The following is a 21,975-nucleotide window of genomic DNA, read 5'->3' as shown; positions in this document are numbered from 1 at the left end:
GTTGGTGTGACAATCTTTGAAAAAAGCTCCAAATAAGTAGTCAGTGCTGTAATCGCAGGGCGGATTGTAGTTGAAAAGCCCGGTCCAGAGATATAGGAGGGAGGGTCGCAGTGGCCGGCTAGGTTTGGGTGAGGAAGGCCACCGCAACGTATTTGTAGTTGGAGAGGGTCGGGATTGTTGGTGGATGAAACGCCATTTTTGACCTTGTCTGGAGAAATGCATATATTTGCATTTTGATTCTAGACATTTTTTTTATACTCCGTACTTATATATATACTCCCTCCGCTCAGTATTTGATATATACTCTCTCCGTATTCAAAAATAGAAATATTTGAAACGACACGAATTTTAATGTACAATTGGTAAAGTAAGTGAGAATAATTGGTAAAGTAAGAGAGAGAAAAGGAAAAATGAGCAAAGTAAGAAAGAGGAAAAGAAAAAAGTAGTGGAAATAGAGTTAGTGGACTGTGGGATCTCTATTCTAAAATATAGAAAGTATCTAAAGTTTGTATTTTTAAGGAACGGCCAAAAATGATAATAGTTGTTATTTTAAAAAACGGAAGGAGTATTTAATTATTGAGTTATTTTAAAAAATTGTTGATTTTATGTAGAAAAGTGAATAGAATGTGGGTTTAATTTTTAGTTGTACTCCCTCTGTTCTAAGGTAATTCAGTCGTATTCTTTTTTAGGTTATTCAAAAATAGTTTAGTCATTTTCTTTTTTAACAAATTTTTTTTTTCTCTCATACTTTACTCCCCCAATTAAATTACGTCGTATTTTTTTAGTAGTAGAGTCATTTTGTTATTTTGGTACGTTCCATATTAGTGGAGTCGTTTCCCTTATTAATAAAAGTCTACACATGTTTCCTCACTTACTTTGCTCTCTCTTACTTTATTCTTTCTTTACATTTCTACATTTTTTATTTTTCACTTTATTCTTCCTTTATTTAACTCACTTTACACAATTTTTCTTAAGTCAAAAAAACATGAAGCTAGTTATGATCACTTTTGTTTGAACCTATTGTGATACTCTCCAATTACGAGGAACCAGAAAAGAAACCGGCAAAGAAGTAAAATTTAGTGCTTCTCTCGATCCATGGAATACGCCTTTTCTTTGAGTTCGTCGTTTGGGAAAAACCGATTTGTTCAAAGAGTACAGTACATAATTTACTTTCTAAATACGCCACACAAATTATGGACGTTGATAATCAAATAAATATGCAGACACTGAGAGACCTATCCTTTTCTAATCTCTTTGCAATAGGGTGGCCTCAACCACATGGGCCATCCCAAAATATTGCCCACGTAAAACACTTGCAAAGCAACGCAGTCACAGCGCATTATTAATTTCCTTCAACAAATGCTTACACTGGAATTGGTGGGGTGCGCCAGGCCCAAGCAGTAGTGTAATGCATGGGCGACGCATGAAAGTCCAAATAGCAAGCTACCTTAATGGGCTTTCCCCCTCAAAAAATAAATTTAATATCGTGTGGGCCGATGGCCCACATATCAGATATTAAACTGATAAGAACAGATACTACACTTGATCTTAGCCAAAAGGCCGAGAAAGGTATGAGTCTCTATGCTCAAGGCCTTGTTGTTTTATAATCCTCTTCATCTGTAAAACTACAGTAGCCTATTCGATGTGGGATAATCCCAACAAACTCAAAGCTCCATCTTTATTATGAGAAAGATCACAAAACACTATCAAACTCACCCTAATAACCCTTGGGATTTCATTTATCTGCTTCACAAGTTCTTTTCTTCTACACCTTGTTGGTCTGGGTTCTTTTTTGTTCAGTTTCCTGTAAGTTCATTGTTTGTACACTCTTCTTGTTTGAAACCAAGTTTCCCTGTTAAAGAATTGAGTAACGGCCAAAACAAATCTAATGATGAGATGCAGAAGCAAGATCTTTTGAACAAGTTCATGGTAATACCTTGTTAATAATTTCTTTATTAATTGAAATCTTTAAAACGAGAAGATCAAAACTGAATAAATACACGCAAAATGTAAAAATTGGTGAGACCGAAGAATGAAATGCAAAGTTTAGACAGAGTTTTGGTTAGGATTGTTCACTGAGGGCACCCGGTATGGTGCTGATTTTTGAAGAAGCAACTCGCGTAGCAGTGAATCGGGGAAGCTTTTCGGAAGGAGAAGCACGAAACCAGCTTCCTTCATTTTTCCAACCAAGATATCCAACTCTTGGTATATCTCCTTCGAGCATGGACTCAACATTAATAACACTGGGTATTTTTCTTTAATCCTCATGATTGATGAACCAAAGTTACATCCTTCCATCTCCAAGCCTCAACATTGATGTTTGATAACAAGATATAGTAACCTGATTGATGTGTAGCCAATTGGAATAGATGATCAGCCGCTACCACTTCAATATCCATGCTATTATACACACGACAAGCATTTAGTAGAGCTCCCCATAACCTATCACTGGGGCATCTGCTTAATGCGAGCATAGGCCTCATCAACCCGACCAACACAGCCAAGTGCGTAGATCAATCATGCAAGCTGAAAGAATTGAGACAAATGCTATACTTAAATCCTGCATATTGAAGTCCAAGAAACAGCATCCTCGATTCTCATCTCTTCAAATACTTTGACTAAGCATTCTCCACCTGACAAATTAGGTTTCAGCCCTTCAATTCAACGTAGATGTAATCTCCACAAGCCGCAACAACACTAGCTCTGGTAATCAAATCAACTTCTATCCTCTGCCTCATTAGACAAAACATTATTCACATTTCATACCACTAACTCCTTTACAAAGTATGAGTAACAACCAGAGAGAGACTACAACTAAAAACTTTATTTCCTGACACACCTCCAATGCTTCACCAAAGAATATACCTATACGGAATTCCATCGATTCACCTCCACCAAATTCCCACATTTCCCATACATGGCAAGTAGACAGGGTATTTTTATACATCATCATACAAATGATTACTCACATGACATTTCAAATGACACTATTTCTCTCTGGAATTTTGCCGAACAAGTTGCGGTTGAAATCGGTTTGATAGCCAGGAGGGACATGTCACAGATGATCAAAGCACATGGGTTGGAAGTGGCGGTTATAACATGGCGGGAATGTCGTTGGGCTGTCTACCACTTCCTTAAACTGCATTTTTTAATAATCCTTCTGATTTCTACAGTTGTCCTTTTTCAAAAAAAAAAATACATTTTAAGGAGTTTGGTTTGGTGATTGAAGTGCATGTTATTGTTAATTTATTCATCCCAACCTGGTAGTTTATTGCATTCTTCTTAAAAGTTGATGATTTAAATTAGTACATACTACTCCTATTATTTATTAATGTGCGTGATAATGTTATTGTCTCATTAAATAGGTGATGTTCTACAATCTACACCCACATTTCTCCATTAATTTAATCATGTAATACTAACATTTAAAATAACTTTTACCACCAGAGAAGTCTAACCCAGCTAATTGCTATACCTTTTGATAGTAAGTGTAAGGGGACCCCACACGAGCCACGTCATGCAGTAGGTGACATATTGAGGCGGTGCTTGTGGAAAAGTTAATCAATCTAGTAACTGTCGTGGAATTTTATAAATACATAGTACAAAAATTAATTAAGTAGCAGAAATTAAGGAATTAATCTTTAACATCAACTAAAATATTGATATGATGTGTCTTACAACTAGGCATAATATAAAAAGATTGGCATGGTATACAGCCATATATGAATTGATACTATATTGGTAATGGTAAATAAGTATGGCCATGTGTACATGTGCGTGCTTGGTTCACGTACGCAAAATCATAATTGTCGATCTTACGTGATATTGACCATAATGTTTAATTAATATTATGTAGAAAAGTAAACACGTAGTGATAATGATATTTGAAGAAAAAAAAGAAATTAATTATTGGGGAGGACAGGGCCCCATTGAGTAACTTGTACTCTAAATTTAGTAATTATAGGAACTACTACATTCATTAAGCATCGTTGTTATACTTGAATATACTCCCCATATTGTTCAAATTTGACTCGGTGCGGGTTTTAAGAAATGTGAAGAAAATTAAGTTGAAAAGTTAGTGGAATGAGAGTCCCACATTTTAGAGCATCTCCAATGGAGGCTAGCCGATCGCGAGCGCTAGCCGATCCCTAGCCTCCATTGCGGCAATTTAGGCTAGCCGATCGGCGAGCTCTAGCCGATGCGTTAGCCGCCATAGCAGGCTCAATTTCAGCTAGCCGGTTGCATTTTTTATAATATATTTTTTTTATTTATTGCATTTTTTATATGTATTTTTTATGCATTCTTTTATTGCATTTTTTAATGTATTTTTTTTATGAATTTTTTTAATTATGTAATTTTTTTTAGGATGTATCTTTTTTTAAATTTATATAAAATTATAGCATTTTTTTTATTGCATTTTTTATGTATTTTTTTTATGAATTTTTTTTATTTATGTAATTTTTTTTAGGATGTACCTTTTTTTAATTTATATAAAATTATTGCATTTTCTCGTATCTGTTTCGTAAATTTAATTATGTATTTTGCGTGATTGTAATTTATTTATTTTTTATAATTTTGCTGGCCTATGGCTAGGCTATTGCTTGTCCAGTTTCTTGTACTGATGATGTGGTAGGAGGAGTTTTTGGCTAGGCTATTGCTAACATATGGCTGGCCTAAAGCCATTGAAGATGGTCTTATAATAAATGTAAAGAGTTAGTGGAAAGTAGGCTCTATTTATCAAAAATAGAATTTTTTTTTTTATAATGATACACATTCCGGGATGGAGATTTTCTTGTAAAATTCCAGCATTTGGAGCCCGACCGGCCACCCTAGAGACAATCCCCACTGCCCAAAAAAAGAAAAAAAAAATGAGCAGTGCAGTATGAGAATTGAGATTTGAGAGTGGTGCAGTGCAGTTACGTGAGCTGCGTAGTAGCTAGTTTTAAGGTAGTCGAAGTGGTTAGTTTGGCGAGCACGTGCAGCCCCCACTCTTAGCGCGCCATTATAGCACCACAACTGCACTCATCTGTAAACTATCTACTCCATATGCCAACAATTCCTTTCTTTATTTAACACCATCATTTATTGCTCGGTCCCCAACCAACTTCTCTTCCTTTTTAATCTATTTTGGTGGACTTCATTTCTGCAACGGCCGCTTTCATCACATTCTGAATCTGATCAATTCTCGGTTGTTGCGTCTCTCTTCATCTCAATAAACCTCCCTGCTCTCTCTTCTGCCTTGCAGGTTAGGACTACTATTTTGTTTCTCTCTCTACTGTTTTATTCGAATTCTGAGAGAAATTAGAAATACACACACGTTACTTTGTTTTCATTGCCTCGCCTCTTTTGTCTCTAATAAAACCTTACTTTAGGATTTTGGTTGGTTGACCTAACGTTATTTAGAATATTCAAAATAACGGCTAATACATTGAATTTTTTTCCTTTTTCTCGGAAATTTACAGCCATGGCAGATATATATCCACACTAGTACTATTTGAGTTTGAGGTTTGTTTTGTGTGCTAGTATAAAAAATGGGCCTCAAGTTCATATTCTCAGCAATTCTGGTCTACTGCGCTGCTATGCCGTCGCCTGCAACAACGGAGCCCGTTGACGACAAACGGGCTCTGCTTGATTTCATAGACAGCGTTAACCACTCACGGAAGCTGAATTGGGATAACACCACCTCTGCTTGCAGCACTTGGACTGGAATCACCTGCAGCCGTGATAATTCAAGCGTCATAGCCGTCCGATTACCCGGCGTCGGACTCAAAGGCGTTATCCCTTCCAACACGCTCACCCGTTTATCTCACCTTCAAATCCTGAGTTTGAGATCCAACGGCCTCACGGGCTCTTTCCCTGCCGATCTTCTGCAGCTTCCCGATTTGATCGGTCTTCATCTCCAGAGCAACGCTTTTGAAGGCCCCCTGCCCTCGGATTTGTCGCTCTGGAAGAATCTGACGGCGTTGAATTTATCGGACAATGATTTCAACGGAAGCATCCCGTCTTCGTTTCTGAATTTGACTCATCTCACTCTTTTGAATCTCGCCAATAACTCTCTATCTGGAGATGTTCCTGACATCAATCTCCCCAGCCTGCAGTTTCTCGACTTGTCCAACAACAATCTCTCCGGACTCCTGCCTCGATCACTCTCTCGATTCCCGAGTTCATCATTCTCCGGCAACAACTTGTCCACTCCGCTTCAGACACCATCTCCATCTCCGTCTCCGTCTCCTCTGCCGCGGACGAGGCATTCATCCAAGTTTAGTGAGACTGCGGTGTTGGGAATCATCATCGGCAGTTGCGTGCTGGCGTTTGTGTCGATCGCCCTTCTGTTGATCGTAACCAACAGAAAGGGAGACGACGATGGTGAGATCTTAACCACTGTAAAGAAAGAGAAGCCGGTGAAGAAGATGACTCCCGATGGGAATAGCAAGCTTGTGTTTTTTGAAGGGAGCAATCTTGCATTCGACCTCGAGGATCTGTTGAGGGCCTCTGCGGAGGTGCTCGGGAAGGGCACGTTTGGGACGACGTATAAGGCGGCTTTGGAGGATGCTACCATCGTTGCGGTCAAGAGATTGAAGGAGGTCGTCGTGGGGAGGAAGGAGTTCGAGCAGCAGATGGAGATGGCCGGAAGTATCAAGCATGAAAATGTGGCTACTTTGAGAGCTTACTACTATTCCAAAGATGAAAAGCTTATGGTTTACGACTATTACAATCAAGGCAGCGCCTCCTCGTTGCTACACGGTATGATAAGAACACACATTTTTGGTCATTTTTTGTCATATAACTCCATGATCATGATATATCTACCCTACCAAACTGCCCTTAAGGTTATAGATTACTACTAATCTGTGATGTGTTGTTATGATCATCAGCGAGGAGAGGTGGCAACCGTGTTCCTCTAGACTGGGAGACACGCCTCAGGATTGCAACGGGCGCAGCGAGGGGCATCGCGTGCATCCACACGCAGAGTGGAGGGAAGCTTGTTCATGGAAATGTGAAGGCCTCCAACATCTTTCTCAACTCCAAGCATTTTGGCTGTGTGTCTGATCTCGGGTTAGCAACGGTGATGAGCCCGGTTGTGGCGCCAGCAACGCGGAGCTCTGGGTACCGAGCACCAGAGATCACGGACACTAGGAAGGCGTCGCAGGCGTCTGATGTCTACAGCTTTGGAGTAGTCCTGCTCGAGCTTCTGACTGGGAAATCTCCGGTTGCTGGGGAGGAGGCAGTCCATCTCGTTAGATGGGTTCATTCTGTTGTTCGGGAGGAATGGACGGGTGAGGTGTTTGACGTGGAGCTGCTGAGGTATCCGAATATAGAGGAAGAAATGGTGGCGATGCTGCAAATAGGCATGGCCTGCGTGGCCAGAGTGGCAGCGCAGAGGCCGAAAATCGAAGAGGTGGTGAGGTTGCTTGAGGACATTAGAGGAAGAAGCAGCACTCAGTCTGCTGGAACAAGATCTCCAGCTTCAACTCCGGCTCCAACGCCGCCTCTCACGCAGATGGGATCACCTTCCAATCGTGACTAGATTCTTGCTTGTAAACTTCTTTAACCACTTTTTTATTCTTTCACTACTATTGGTCTTTAATTATTAACTTATCATTTCGCGGCTAAGTTACAGGTCATTGCTTAGTTTGTATTATTGATTTTCTTTGACAATTCGGTACCCAGAGAATTGTTGACAAAGTTTTCAATGTTTGTTTATGTACTCTGAATGTGCAGCTCATACTTTGATTTTACATAGGGAATGGTAGTACTTTACAATTAGTACTTTTGCAATCATACCAAGGAGTGCACATAAAATAACAAATTTCAAAAATGACAAATTTTGTGCAATACGCACAAGGGGAAAATTCAATAGTCGATCAAATTACTTTAGATACAACAAATAATAAGTACTATCATATTTTACATGTTGATCTACTATAAATATAATTATATACCCACAGTAAGTTCTGCATTTCTTGCTGGTCAGAAAGCAGAGGAAACATTTTGCTCAAAATCAAACAAGATACATGAAACAATTCGATAAGGCCAATTTGATCGTGACTCGTTGATTGCAACATACCACTCTGCAACACCAAACATACTTCCTACAAGTATTAGACATCGACGTCGTATGCGCAATTCATCTCTGAACAATTCTTGTTTTAACACCACCTAAGTTAGTGCAAGGAAATCATCAAAATGTAAGCAGAATCAAAGCATATACAACATCAAGTCTACTGCATAAAATTGAAGACATGTAAATTTGAAACAAACCTTCTTCTTCCTCAAACTGGACTTCCTTCGCTACTTCTGCAGCTGCATTGTACTCAAATCTGCAGGCATTGAACTCAAATGCAGTTAGGCGATGCTCAAGAGCAACTAGAAGCTCTATCATTTGATCTTTCTTTTTATAGTGCACAGAGAGTTTATCTACATGTTTTAGAGCACATAACCAATCGTACGATCCTCAAAAACAAAGATATTAGATAGGCTTAATTTAAAAATGACTAAAATGGAGCAATGTGTCTTACTCTAAGGAGCAGACAAGTTTGTTTTCGTGTTAAACATGGCTCTAGTGCACTGAAAACTCATATTTCAAAGTCTATAACCCATTGTCCACATAACACACTATCTGTCTATTAAGCATAAATGTTATGGTTTGTTAACTTATTACCAAAGTTCAAATGTACTAAGAAAACAGCAAACCGGAGCTACGGAGCAGTAGCAAGTACATCTCAAGTCGAAAGAATGATGATTTTCCTCAGTGGGAAGTAAAACAGAAGAGTATAAATAGAAGGGAGTCTCCAACACCTTACAAGAGTACTACTCCAAGCGTGTAAAAGATCTAATCTGTTTCTACCACGCTGATAACAAGAAAAAGCTACCTGAACAATTACAACAGATAAACGAAGAAAGGCTAATCAGATTACCTGTCAGATAAGGCAACCTCGAGTTCATAGTCTGAGGCACTCTTTGTAGCATCCACTAAGACTGTCACAATTTCCGTCTTTCTAGTACTAGCCATGAGTAGGTCATATTCTGTGGGAATAATAATTGCAAAGAAATTATCGCTTAGTTCACTTAAACACAATTTATCAACAGCAGCAAGGGCTATCCTTCTTTTCAGTGCATCAGTCTCTGGATCCGCAATGTAGATGGCAAAATCAGTAACGAGAAGTATACGGCGTTTCATCTTGCCCGAACCAGTGAACTTTATAACTTTATCAGCAAACAACACTTTTCTGTCACCTGCGACATGATTCAATAAAACATAAGTAACAAGGCACAAACACATATAATCTACGCATACATACATAGTTACGTACATGTCCGACTCATGGTGAAAAAAAATTAAAGCTTTAACTGGCTGGATGGCCTAATATGGCAACACATTCTTTTGTTGCCATATAGTACCATATAATGATATATCTCCTAGCAACTATCAAAAGAAACCCCTATCACTCAGTTGCCCTATATGCGATCATCAGTAACTCACAAGGACACCAATATTGTAACAAGCACCATTATGTTTATGTCTAATTTCTTGTTCTTTCTCCATGTTTTCTTTCCTCTCTTCTACCATAGCTACAGTTGTCCAAGAACTTGACTAAAGCAGATAGAATTTGTCCTCAACTTGGAAAATGAATGAGAAAAAGAGATTCAAGCACCTAGTTAAGAAAAGGTAATACTATTAAAAAAAAATAAAAAGAAGAAGATCAACTAATGTCTATGAACAAATTGAGTGCAGCATAAGGGAAAGCAAATCAAAAAACGAATGCTTGACGCAAGACACTGCTAAAAGTGTGAGAAGTCAAAATGTTGGATCACGAAAGACGAATAAGAGAATTAATGACAAAAGCACAGTAAAATCAAACCTTGTTTGTCGAGAATCTTCATAAGACGAGGTCGGGACTGAATATCGATATAATCACCCTGATAATCCCGAAGGCGGGAGGCTTTCCGTCTAACTTTGACTCCCATAAAGGGATCTAGATCATCCGTCACATTGGTGTTTACATCGTAGCGAGGCTCCGAGGTATCGATTTGGATCCGACGGCTCGAGTTCAATCGCGACATTTGCAGAATGCTCTGAGAAATATTATAGAGCTAAACTGCACAACCACTAGACGGAGGCGACCGTAGACGCCGATCTATCAGGAGAACGACAACAAAAGGAGATCTTTCCAAAACAATTCATGTACTAATAATAAAAATACTAAATTATATCATTACTAAAAAAAAATAAAAAAATACTAAATTATAAAAGCTTCATAATATTATTTCTCCCTACTCCCTACTGTTATAAATACTAGCATAACTTTACAAATTTTCACCATCATTCCTCCAAATTCATTTTCCATCACCGTAGATTCTCGCAGCTTTCTAATTTCAATTTTTAATTATGAAATATGACATTCTTACTTTATAAAATTCGATTTTTTAATTTTGAAAAACAAGTCTAATTTAATTTAATCTAATGTATTTTATCCTACTTTTTCAATTTCAAAAACAAATCTAATTTAATTTAATTCTCTACTATAATTTCTTACTTTAGGAATTTGAATGGCATGTGCATATTTAGAATTAGAAGCTTGCATGACAGTTGATTTTTTTTCTTTAATATTTTATGTTGCTTTGTTTTCTTTTAGTAGTAGTACTATTTCTCATCGGCATCTCTCATTCTCGTGGGAATTCTAAAGAATAAATACAATTGCAGATGTTACAGATTATAGAAACTGTAAAATTATGTAAAAATTGCAGATTGGGTGGCCAAGACGTGATGTGCATGTGATATAGGAGAGTAGTATATATGTAGAACTTTGTGAATGGTACAAGTATAAATATGTTGAGATATTTGTTCAGTTGGGGGTCTTGGTGAGATATGTTAAAATGTGGATCTTGGATAAATAACTTTCGATATTCAATTTACTTTAATATTTATAATTTGATACTCCATATCCCTGTTCAAAATAATATCAGGTTATATTAATTAAAATATAATTATAAAAATATATAATGGCAAGGTGATTTGGTTAAAAAATCAGTAGCCCGCTTTTCGAACAGATACATATGTCAATACAGTATTTTATGCTATCACAAAACGATGTACTAGTAAAATTGTGGGCTACTTCCACAGTGGAACGCCTCATGATAACTTCCATAGTGGAATTTTATTGCTAAAACATTTTAGTACTCCTATATTTATTTATATATACTAAATTTAGGATCACTTCACACTCATAACATCCTTGATTATAGTTAAATTACATTACTTTGTCCTTGTATTAGTATTCCTAAATCCTAATTCATTATCCACGAATTCTTACATAAGATCTTCTACATGTTCTGATTAAAATTTACCCACATTGATTCAATCTCTCAAAAGCAAAAAAATAATTTTTAAAGTTGAAAATAAAATGTAAAGTTTGTTGATGTGGAAATGTATGGAGCCCACGTACGATATAAGTAATGGGAAGAGGGCCAATGAGAGGGCGTATGTCGACACAATGAATATCCCCAAATTAAAGAAGAGAGAGAAAAAACGATTCTCCGATCAAAGAAAATTAATTATCCATGAAAAAAGACTCAATTTTGTAAATTTCACCATTTATCATTCTATTTGCTTTGCGATAATTTTGTATATCCAGCGTTGTTTCTACAGGTATTGATTGCGTCCAACTTGTCGACCCCGTTATTTTTCATATTCGATTAATCTTTTTTTTTTATGAGAGAATTTTATTTGAAGATGAGTAAGTTTTGTTTGCTCGCTGGCATCGAAGAGGATCTTAAAGGAGCTCAATGATCTTCAGAAGGATCCTCCTACCTCTTGCAGCGCTGCTATGTTTCTATTTCTTTTATGCGTTTTCTTCTAAAATTGTTGATTTGCATTACTTGTTTTTTGCCAGATCTTTGTTTTCTTCCTAGTTTTTCCCTAGTTGGTTTTGGCTTGGTAGTTTGTAGCATTTCTGTTGGTCTTTTGCTATATTTATATTTCCCTTTTCTATTATTAATTGTCATTTACAACAATCCAGTTTTTATAATACTCTTACTCAGTAATGAAACAGCATTTTGTGTTGGAGTACCGGTTTCAATTGTAGCATTGCTGCTACTTTAATTTGGAACCCAGCTTTCAAACAATCATTTGTGGTTATCTATTAGAAGTAGACCCTTAACTAAGATTTCCCTTTACCCAGTAATAGAACATAGTCAATTCTCCACATTGATTGCAAAATCATTCATTCCTCTCTGGCAGTGGCATCTATTTTGCTGAATGCTTGTTAATCCGAGCCACTCTTTAAGCTGTGACTATTGAGAATCTGAAAACGAAATGCATATTAGCCGTTCTGATCATATGTAGTGTGCATGTCTTGCTACCTGACTTAACTTCCTAATGACTTATGCACTCTGCATATTTCAGGTCCTGTTGCTGAGGACATGTTTCATTGGCAAGCTACCATCATGGGTCCTCCAGATAGTCCGTATGCAGGTGGTGTTTTCCTAGTTACCATTCATTTTCCTCCAGATTATCCTTTCAAGCCTCCTAAGGTCATTTACACTCAACAATGCAATTATCACTAGTTTATTCTTCACATTGCTGCTTGTTATGGAGAATATGATATCGTGTCTATCAGAAGCCATATATAGGCACTTTATCAATCAAAATATGTCTTTCTTATGTATTTAATATTTCACCAATTCTGCAGGTAGCTTTCAGAACACAAATATGTCTGGACATATTGAAGGAACAGTGGAGCCCTGCACTTACCATTTCCAAGGTTCGTTATCGTTATGGACGATAACCTCTGATTGAACTTTTACTAGAAAACCTCCGATTGAATGAATCCTCGGGAGTCCAATTTTATTTTGAATAAGAAATCGTGTTTCCAGGTGTTGCTCTCGATATGTTCTTTGTTGACGGATCCAAACCCCGATGACCCGTTGGTGCCTGAGATTGCCCATATGTATAAAACGGACAGGATCAAGTATGAGACCACAGCAAGGAGCTGGACACAGAAATACGCCATAGGATGATCCTTAAAAAGATTTATAACTCTAAGTGTGAAATACTCTAATCTGTGTTTAAAGGGAAGACATACGGTACTACTTTGAAAGTGTTGTATTTATATTGAACTTGAAAAACATTTACATCTATTAGTATCTCTGTGAATGATGTCTCAGTTTTAACTAAATCGAAAAAATATTGTCACTTCAAACACAAGGTATTGTTCATAACTCAACCAGAAAGTTTTTTTTAAAAAAAAAACAAAACAGAATCGTAGAGTTGATATAGCATACTGTATTAGTATTATGTTAAAGATTTAAACATAGATTTCGTAAATGAAAAGATAAAGAAGAGATTGTAAGAGGCAATGTAAAGGCCCATCAAATACTAGGCTTTGCGAATTGGGGCTTGATAGATTAACACTGAAATTATCCTATTATATAATGAGTAGTGCTATTTAGCTATATTAATTTTTAGGCTGTAGCAGACCATAAAGTATTTATAATTTTCATGTTTCGGTGATACGTTTAACATTTTTTTTCTGTGGCATTTAACATCACTATTTAATGTATTTATTAAATACCACTCCATATATCTCATTTATACTCTCTCCGTCCCGGATTAAGAGTCACACTTTGATCGGGCACGAATTTTAAAAAATGTAAAGAAAAGTTGGTTAAAAAAGTTAATGAAATGTGTGACCCACTTTTTTATATTGAATTTATAATAAAATGTGAGTGAAGTCAGTAGTGGAATGTGGGACCTACTTACTATTTATGGTAAAAAATAAAGTGTGATTCTTAATTTAGGACGGACCGAAATAGAAAAATGTTATTCTTAATCGGGAACGGAGGGAGTATTTGACTACATTATGGTCAAATAACTATTTTCTTTGATTAATTATAGTTCAACTAGCCATGAGATATGACATGTAACCTCTATGGATTATGAGAAATGGTAGATGTTAGAAAATATAAGAATGATAGCTCGTGATGCCACCACCTATGATAGATGGTTGGTGAAGTGGCTGGACCCGTAATATGGAGTAACTTTTTTAATTTGTTCCAAAAAAGATGATATAGTACATTTCAATTAAACATAACAACACTTAGGTCATCCACAATGGGGCGGACGATGCATCGTCTGCTACTATGGCATCGCGAACAATGGCTTAATCACCGTCCGCGCCCGATCGATCGTCCGCGGATGAAGCACGGATGATGCCCCATCATCCGTCGCATCGTCCGCCACTGTAGCAAAGCGGACGATGCGATGGACGATGCACACGCGTTTTCAGTTTTTTTTTTAAAAAAATTTTAATCAATTTTCAAAACCTATATATACCTCTCACTTTTCACTTCATTTTTCACTTCTTTCACTCTCAATTTCACACTATATTTTCTACATTTCAAACTAAATGAATCCCGGAGATTACCCAAGTCCGAATAGTCCGATGTTCGGTGGTGCACGATGGCCGGGTATAGAACCCGATGAATATCGGCCATTCGACACCAACACGCAGTACGATCTCGATTTCAGCACGGACTCGTACGGGCTACCAACATGGAGCCTTCTCCCGCCAGCACACCGGCCCCATCTCGCGGCCGCGCCTCCGCAGCGGACGCCAATGCCTCGGGCTTCGCGACCAAGAAGAGGCGGTCCAAGGCAAAGAAATTGCCGTTTACGACGGTGAATGAAGAGTTCGCCCCGGGTAGGATGAACTACACGCCGAAAGAATCCAATCGTCTTGACGAGGTGTTGGATTGAAATTTCCGAGGATCCGGTGTTCGCCCACAACCAGAAGGTTACTACGTATTGGGAGCGCATCGCCGAAAAATACAATGTGGCCAAGCCGCCGACTGCCTACAAGCGCCAACGGGAGCCGCTCCGCAAGCATTTGAACCAAATAAAGAAGCATGTCAACTTGTTCACGGGGGAGTATGACAAGTGCGAAAGGGAGCAGGCAAGCGGCGAAAGTCTCGCAGATGTGCGCGACAAAGCAATCCAGTCGTACATGTCATTGTACGGCGATTTCAAGCACTACCAGTCCTAGGCACTCTTGAAGGAGAAGCAGAAGTTCGTTGGAGGTATGCTGCCCGAATCAACAGCGGCAAAGAAGAGGGCGTCGAAGCGCACCTTCGGTGATTATACAAGCAGTGAATGCGGCCATCTCCAATGGACCTCAACAATCCGATGTTCGAGGATGATAGTTCCGGCACACCAATGTCCTCCCGGCGTCCCCCCCGGGCATCAAGGCTGCCAAGGGCAGGGGCAAAGCGACATCCTCGTCCGCCGCGCCGCCAAAGCAGGCCTCGAGCCCAACCCCGAGCGCGACCACGACTCCGTCTTCGGATGCGGCACATGCCTACACGGATTTGGTGGCCTCCTTTACATACTTGGATTTTATATGGTTTTAGAGGGTGGTTTTGTATGGATTTGATCATATTTGTCTATTATTGGACGTGTTTATATATACTTCTCCATTATGTTGGTATGTTGACCATTTTGTTAAGAATGTGTAGAAAAAGGTACAAACTATGTGGATGTGCAGTAGCCTTGGTTTGAGACGATTTTTACTGGAGATTTTGAAGTCCAATCAGCCTCATATGCATATCAATCTCTTTGTCTTTGAAAGAGCTTCGCGTGTACTTAGTCACCCGAAATTTGAATAGTTGTTTTCTAGTAAAGAGTTAAGAACTTCGATTTGAATAGCCAACTAAGACACGCTTTTCCATTTGCTTTGGATTAGTGCAGTCCTCCCATCGTTTAAAAAAACATGATTCTCCTCATGTCACTTTACTGTAAAACGGCGCCTGGAAGACTGAAGAATGATAGTGGTTCGAATTTTAATTTAAGGATGATTACTAATTAGGCTATTACTAATTTGGAAAGAACGATTAATTTTTAAGCCATCACTCATTCACTCTCTGTTGTCTATTAGTACTTGCCATTCATTTGGAGTGTGCATTTAGCCCGATCAATTTAAGTCTGCATTATATGGATATAATGAAAAATAAAGTCTAAAAATTAATAACAGCAAAGCAAACAAGGAGTATATCTTATCTACTTTATAAGCTTTTTATTAAAATGTGTTTTGTTCATTACCAAAATTATTGATAATGGAATAAAGGTGTGTAAAATTAAATTGTTCATTACCACAATTTGTATTGTCCATTATCAATAATTTTGGTAATAAAGAATACAAATTTTTATAAAAACTTTATAAAGTATATAAGATATAGAGAAAACAAATTAGTGTACGCAGGGGGCGGATGCAGAAATTTCTATCGATAGGGACTGAAATTTCTAAATTTTGTTTTTTTCTAAATTTTGTTTTAAAGTATATGTTTGAGTATTTTAGATAATTTGTAAGGGTTTTTAATTACATTATTATTTACACTAAATTTGAAGAAATTTAAAAAATAATTAAAAAAAACTTTAGAAAAATATTCACTGAGAGCTTAAGCCCCCCAATACACATGGATCCGCCCATAAGTAGGGAGACAAATTTACTAAAAATAGAAATGACTAACTTTTATGGATAATAAAATAAGTGAAGAAAAATAATAGTATATCGATTAATTATGAACGGAGCTAGTATTATCAATATTTAATACTCATATTAAAACAATTCGCATAAGCACTATGCACATATTTTGACCAAACAACACGTCACGTTAAGAGTCAAGCTAAAACATGAGACATGTGTTTTGATAGCCTTTGGATCTTGGCACACACGTAGTACACATATATATTGAATAGGAAAAAATGTCGTAAAATACGTTTAGCATGGACGAACTCTGATTTTGCACATGATTTGGAGAAAATATACCATGTTTAAAATGTTCTAGTTATCCCCAGTTTTTTAATTTAGGCGAAATCTAAGTTAATATTGAAATTTGATGCTTACTTGCCTAAAATTCAAGTGGCTGTGATATTTTTAAACAATAGTTACTTTTTTAAATAAAAATAAACGGTCGTAACTTTTATAAGTTATGTTGTTTGCACTCTAAAGTCTAAATAATTTGATGCACACTTTCAAGCTTCGAAACTAGAGAATGACAATGCATTTCGCCACACCGGTAAATTCTCCAGCGAACTCGTGTTCCCAAAAGTTTCGAGACAGCACATTCAGAGAGAAGGTGAGCTTGATGATATTCAGGTTGAGGATCCGCTGTTGAGTTGCATAGGATTATATAGACAAGAATTAATCCAACGTACAAAAGTTATGGTTTTTTCCTTGCATTTGGAAAATTAAAGATTTTATTACTACTAAGTATTACTCCATTTTACAAAAATATTATTTTAGCCAAGATTTAAATGTTTTCTCCTTGGCTTCAATTTTTCATGAATTATAATATAAAACATTATTTTATTTCAAATGTCGAGAATTGTGTTGCTTAATGTATTTTATAACAAAATTTTGTAAATTACTCCTTAAACACAAAAACAGCTTCACATCCATGATCTACCACTTTCAGTCACTTAATGTGATACTTTCTCCCCAAACCAAAAGGTGGAATGGTCAATAAGTGTTGCAAGAAGCCAAGAAAGAGAAGTAGATTAGAATATTATTGAGATATAATTCAATTTATTGGTTCAGATCACATGTTTTATGGATACAGCAGATTTATATAAAAATAATTAGGGGTTACAATTAATATATATCCGCCCATGGACATAGTTGTTTTATTGTTGAAGTGGGATTTTAGTTTTTACATTTAATAATGATTAATGAGACAAGGAGGTCACCTTATTTGGTATAGTATCTCTTTAAAAATAGTTCATCTTTTTCACCAACAAAAATGAGAGGCAGAAATTAGATATGGGGAAAATGGTTTAATCCTAGTATATGGGCCCAACTAATACTGTCGGTTGGTTGAACTACGAAAATAGCCCATCAATAAGAACAATAGCATTTCATTTCCTGACGCAAATCACGTGCCTAATTATATGTTGATCTCAGTAAGCCCATTCTTTGAAAATCAAAAGCCGCTCATTGCTTAATTGCACGCCTCAAATTTCCTTGCTTTCCCATTTATAGAAACAGACGTATGTATAATGTATCATAGTCATGGCTACTAATCATCATTCAACAATATGGATATTCACACCATGCTCTAACGCCTTTGGGTTTTATATATATGTGTACACACACAATTAAACTAATATGAAGATTTTTATAAATTATTTTAGCAAATAAAAGGAAAATTTGATTTTTACATCCAATTACCTTTCCAACCAACATCGATCGTGCCAAAGGAAAGCTCATAACATTATCTCTTTGCTATCATGGGGCTCGGTTTGAAGGGTCTTGTGTAGTGGGATATTATGTAGTGCCAATTTATGAAAGACTAGAAGTCCTCGTGTTTTGTTGTTTGTTGTCATTAATGTGTGGTGTCATCTGTTGTGTTTTATTTGGGATCTTTGTCTTGTTTTGTTGTTGTAGTTGATTTTGTATTGCCCTTTTACCAGGCTCATCATCATTATTCATCTTGATTGGAGCATTTTTTAAAAGCTAAAAAACTACTTGTAACAATATCTTTTTAATGAATCTAAAATTATAAACCCATATATTCATATGTTTCAAATAAGGTCCATATAGATTGACTAAATAATGTCTAAACATAATCTTGTAGCAAAAATTGTTCTATGTAGTTATTAATGCACTACCCACGCACAAAATACCACTAATTGAAATGTACTATTTTAGTGTAGAATCTATGGGACCTGCTAACCCCATGAAAAAGAACAAAATGAAGTTAAAATATGTAGTGTAGTGTCAGTGTTCATTTAAGTGGCAATGCGATAAAGTTGAGAAAGAGAGATATCCTTTTCTACCTTCCAAAAGCCTGTAACCGCACCGTTGCATTTCATAGGCTTCCCATATCAGGTTATGACTGTGTGTGTGTGTGTGTGTGTGAATTTCTGCTTAAAAATATTTAATTCAATTAATTGCATTTCTTTTATTAAAAAACTCCTATATATTGAGTCCGGGTTTGTTTTTTATAAAAAAATGAGCTTAATTAACGCTGTAACTTCACCTCTAGATTAATTAGCACTTACTAGTAAATCCAGTAAATTAAAACTTTTGGTATAAAACGGTAGAAACGATGAGATAAGACAAGAATGAACAACATGATGTAGATTGGATTAGTTAAAATAGAGGTTCCCAGAAAAAGTAAAAAATCATGTGAAGAAAAGCATGATGACTGTAAACTGTGAAAGATGTGTAGCATTAAATGGTGTTGGGCAGACATAATGTGCAGAAATTGAAATAGTGATAATATTAACTATAACACCAAATCATTACATTATGATATCTGTAATAGTAGCAAGTACTTCATACGGTGTATGTGTACATCTAGGTGGACTAATAAGGATGTTTATTTGGTGATGGCTATGTGTAATAAAAGGGCAACAGTCGATAAAAAATTAAAATAATAATAATACTCGTATTTTGAATATGAACAAAATCACATTTAATTTTCTTATTCTCTTCGCATATCTAGTAGGCAATATTTTCTTTTTTTCTCTTTGACTATGTAATTTCTTTTTAGTCTTTCTTTACCAGTTGAATTCGGGGGTTTGCACTCGAGTACTGTCACAACAAAAGGGGTAGAATCGCTAGGTAACAAAAAATTCGCCTAATTTTTACATATCTGTAAAAATTGTTGGGGTTAAACCCAGTGTTGTATTATATATATATGAAGTACTTCATAATATATCTTGTACGTGATAATAAGAAATCAAATTTATAATTTTTACTTCAGGAGTATCTTGTAATTGTAGTTTGATATATGAACTCGCTAGTAGTTAAATTCTTCTCAATTATAATGGTTTGCAAACTATACGAAAATAATAAATTACATTTTAAAAATCAAATGTAACAAGAACACCTAAAGAGGTGCATGTGAGATTTGAAAATGAAACATCTGTCTCAAGAAAATTCATCCCATGGCTAAATAGCCTAAATCCTTTCAAAACAGCTACTCCTTATGTTAGAAAAAGAATGAGCAGGCGGCCAAGCAAATTTTAAAAGTAGTAAGAGGTGAATAGTTACTGTATATTTCAAATGTAGGAGTATCATTAATTGGCTTGTTGTCGTGGTAAATAGGAAAGAAGGATAGGTAAATAAGTAGTGGAATCAAACTAATTAAAGTCAACTTCAATAAAGTTATTTATGAGATTTGTTTGATGCATAGGTGTAGCTCATGCTCATTTTCATACACTCATACTCTTCCACTCTATGTCAAATACAAAAGCCTCCAACGGCCAAACCACTAAAACCGTATAACATGTGTAAAGGAGACAGTAGTTTTCCACACAATTCTCATTTTCTTAATTTTAATGTAATAGTATCAATTTTTTATCAGTGTTTAGAAGAAGAAAAAAGAGTAGAGATATCATTCTAAATTAGGGACTACTCATTTTATCAAAAGGCCAATAATTTTGTGATGGAACTTGTGGGGCCGCAGTTGGTAGCGCGAAGCTGTGGTGATCTAAAGGTTACGGGTTCAAATTCCGCCACCCGTTGAGAGACTTTCGGCCTTAATTCGTAAACCCGGTCGAGCAGGATTAGTCGAATTCCGCCGAAGGTGGTGTTCGGTACACCTGTGAAACCAAAAAAAAAAAGTATTCTAAATTATATACAATATACGTAAACCAAAAAAAGTATCCATCTCTCTTATTTGACTTATTTTTTCTTTACATCTCTCATACTTAAGAAATTTTGTATTAAACCCGTACCAATTGAAAAATTTCTATTTTTAAAAAAAGGGATGGAGTATTAAGAAATGATAGTCTCTTTGTAGCCTTTGACCAAATTAATCATTTAACTTTTAATATTGATATTAATGGCATTTTGAAGTATAAAGAGAAAAACTTTTTCAGGTGTTGCGTTTGTAAAGTTTGTAAAACGTTAATCTTCGTGAAAATAAACACGATTATTTAATTTTTGACTTGACTAATCTTTCATTAACCAAAAAATTGCGGTTTTCTTTTTACTTTTTTTTCTTTTCGCATAACTTGTGTATTAGTAGTATAGTATACATAATCTAAAGAGAACTTCAATTAAAAATTAATTGCTGGTTTTATTGGTCAAAGCCTATTAAAACTACAGTAAAAAAAAAAAAAAAACAAATTGTGGGCAAAAGGTTTTCACTTTCAGACATCATAATTTGATTGGGAGCTGGTTGCTTCTACACTGTTGATGGAACGTGTGGGGGCGTGGCTGAAATTTCATATTGGCCTTATCGATTCTAACATAAACCTAAACTAATTTCTCAAATAATAGAAAAATACTATAGTAGTGTACCAAAAAGAATGTCACAGGCGAAATAATTTGTGTGCATTGCATTAATCATGATTACTAGCGATTGGCTCTTACTAGTCATTGTTCTTTTTGAGTTGGAGTAAAATGGAAGTTGTTGTATTTTTTAAACTCCTATGCCCCTCCATAATTATTCATTTAATAGAACAATTCCAAGTTTAATTCCATGCTGCTACATTTATTATTTTATAGCTGTGACCCACCTGTTAATGGTAAAATAAAACAAATGTATAAAATTTTTATTGGCATTCTGATTAGTTCATAGTTTTTTAGTTAATGCCATAAACTTATTTTTTAAACGGACCGTTAGCGTAGAAATTAGGATCTTGTTTCCATAAAATATTTGACACGATTTTTAAAGGAAGAAAATACCTTTTTAGGATCTTGTTTCCATTCAATAACATTTTAGTTGTAAAAAAATGCAGCTGGATTTTAACTTCAAAACTATTTCCATAAGTTATAACGTTACAAATCTTGACGAAATAATAATAATATATATTGCCAAAATATAGAACACTATATATGAAACTATTATGTTAATTAAGTACGTAACTTTTTTTACTTATACAAATGATAATGTTTCTATTCTATTTGAGTAATTATAATATTTGTATAGTACGTTAGGTTAAAAAACTATTACTCCATATATACA

General features: G+C 36.0%; 3 protein-coding genes and 1 non-coding gene across 4 annotated transcripts; 2 read left to right on the top strand and 2 right to left on the bottom strand.

Moving 5' to 3' along the window:
• Window positions 1-1,377: 1,377 nt before the first annotated feature.
• Window positions 1,378-1,573, bottom strand: LOC125208718. Its single transcript, XR_007174199.1, has one exon. It is a non-coding gene; the product is annotated as a U2 spliceosomal RNA (small nuclear RNA).
• Window positions 1,574-5,084: 3,511 nt separating this feature from the next.
• Window positions 5,085-7,708, top strand: LOC125208446 (probable inactive receptor kinase At4g23740). The gene is made up of 3 exons (XM_048108063.1): window positions 5,085-5,245; window positions 5,463-6,744; window positions 6,876-7,708. Exons 2-3 carry the CDS (start codon window positions 5,532-5,534, stop codon window positions 7,526-7,528), a joined length of 1,866 nt encoding a protein of 621 aa, XP_047964020.1. The 5' UTR covers window positions 5,085-5,245; window positions 5,463-5,531; the 3' UTR covers window positions 7,529-7,708.
• Window positions 7,709-7,819: 111 nt separating this feature from the next.
• On the bottom strand, window positions 7,820-10,189 carry LOC125204898 (myosin heavy chain IB-like). Its single transcript, XM_048103667.1, has 4 exons — window positions 9,864-10,189; window positions 8,919-9,237; window positions 8,263-8,321; window positions 7,820-8,160 (listed from the first exon to the last, which is right to left on the bottom strand). Exons 1-4 carry the CDS (start codon window positions 10,063-10,065, stop codon window positions 8,129-8,131), a joined length of 612 nt encoding a protein of 203 aa, XP_047959624.1. The 5' UTR covers window positions 10,066-10,189; the 3' UTR covers window positions 7,820-8,128.
• Window positions 10,190-11,502: 1,313 nt separating this feature from the next.
• Window positions 11,503-13,178, top strand: LOC125204190 (ubiquitin-conjugating enzyme E2-17 kDa-like). Its single transcript, XM_048102762.1, has 4 exons — window positions 11,503-11,650; window positions 12,407-12,534; window positions 12,693-12,764; window positions 12,877-13,178. The coding sequence occupies exons 2-4, from the start codon at window positions 12,424-12,426 to the stop codon at window positions 13,018-13,020; spliced, it is 327 nt and encodes a 108-aa protein (XP_047958719.1). The 5' UTR covers window positions 11,503-11,650; window positions 12,407-12,423; the 3' UTR covers window positions 13,021-13,178.
• Window positions 13,179-21,975: the final 8,797 nt, after the last annotated feature.

This window comes from Salvia hispanica, chromosome 2, assembly GCF_023119035.1.
Source record: "Salvia hispanica cultivar TCC Black 2014 chromosome 2, UniMelb_Shisp_WGS_1.0, whole genome shotgun sequence".
NCBI classification, from domain to species: domain Eukaryota; kingdom Viridiplantae; phylum Streptophyta; class Magnoliopsida; order Lamiales; family Lamiaceae; genus Salvia; species Salvia hispanica.
Note: the sequence above shows the minus strand (reverse complement) of the source record. Positions and strands in the feature narration are given on the sequence as shown.

What these genes read in the sequence shown, in the direction of transcription:
- LOC125208446 (XM_048108063.1), top strand. Translation starts at nt 5,532, where the DNA reads ATGGGCCTCAAGTTCATATTCTCAGCAATTCTGGTCTACTGCGCTGCT. An exon ending in CGCCTCCTCGTTGCTACACG is followed by an intron (nt 6,745 to 6,875) that starts GTATGATAAGAA and finishes TATGATCATCAG; the next exon opens with CGAGGAGAGGTGGCAACCGT.
- LOC125204898 (XM_048103667.1), bottom strand. Translation starts at nt 10,065, where the DNA reads ATGTCGCGATTGAACTCGAGCCGTCGGATCCAAATCGATACCTCGGAG. An exon ending in GAAGATTCTCGACAAACAAG is followed by an intron (nt 9,238 to 9,863) that starts GTTTGATTTTAC and finishes ATCATGTCGCAG; the next exon opens with GTGACAGAAAAGTGTTGTTT. An exon ending in CCAGTTTGAGGAAGAAGAAG is followed by an intron (nt 8,161 to 8,262) that starts GTTTGTTTCAAA and finishes GCACTAACTTAG; the next exon opens with GTGGTGTTAAAACAAGAATT.
- LOC125204190 (XM_048102762.1), top strand. Translation starts at nt 12,424, where the DNA reads ATGTTTCATTGGCAAGCTACCATCATGGGTCCTCCAGATAGTCCGTAT. An exon ending in ATCCTTTCAAGCCTCCTAAG is followed by an intron (nt 12,535 to 12,692) that starts GTCATTTACACT and finishes CCAATTCTGCAG; the next exon opens with GTAGCTTTCAGAACACAAAT. An exon ending in CTGCACTTACCATTTCCAAG is followed by an intron (nt 12,765 to 12,876) that starts GTTCGTTATCGT and finishes TCGTGTTTCCAG; the next exon opens with GTGTTGCTCTCGATATGTTC.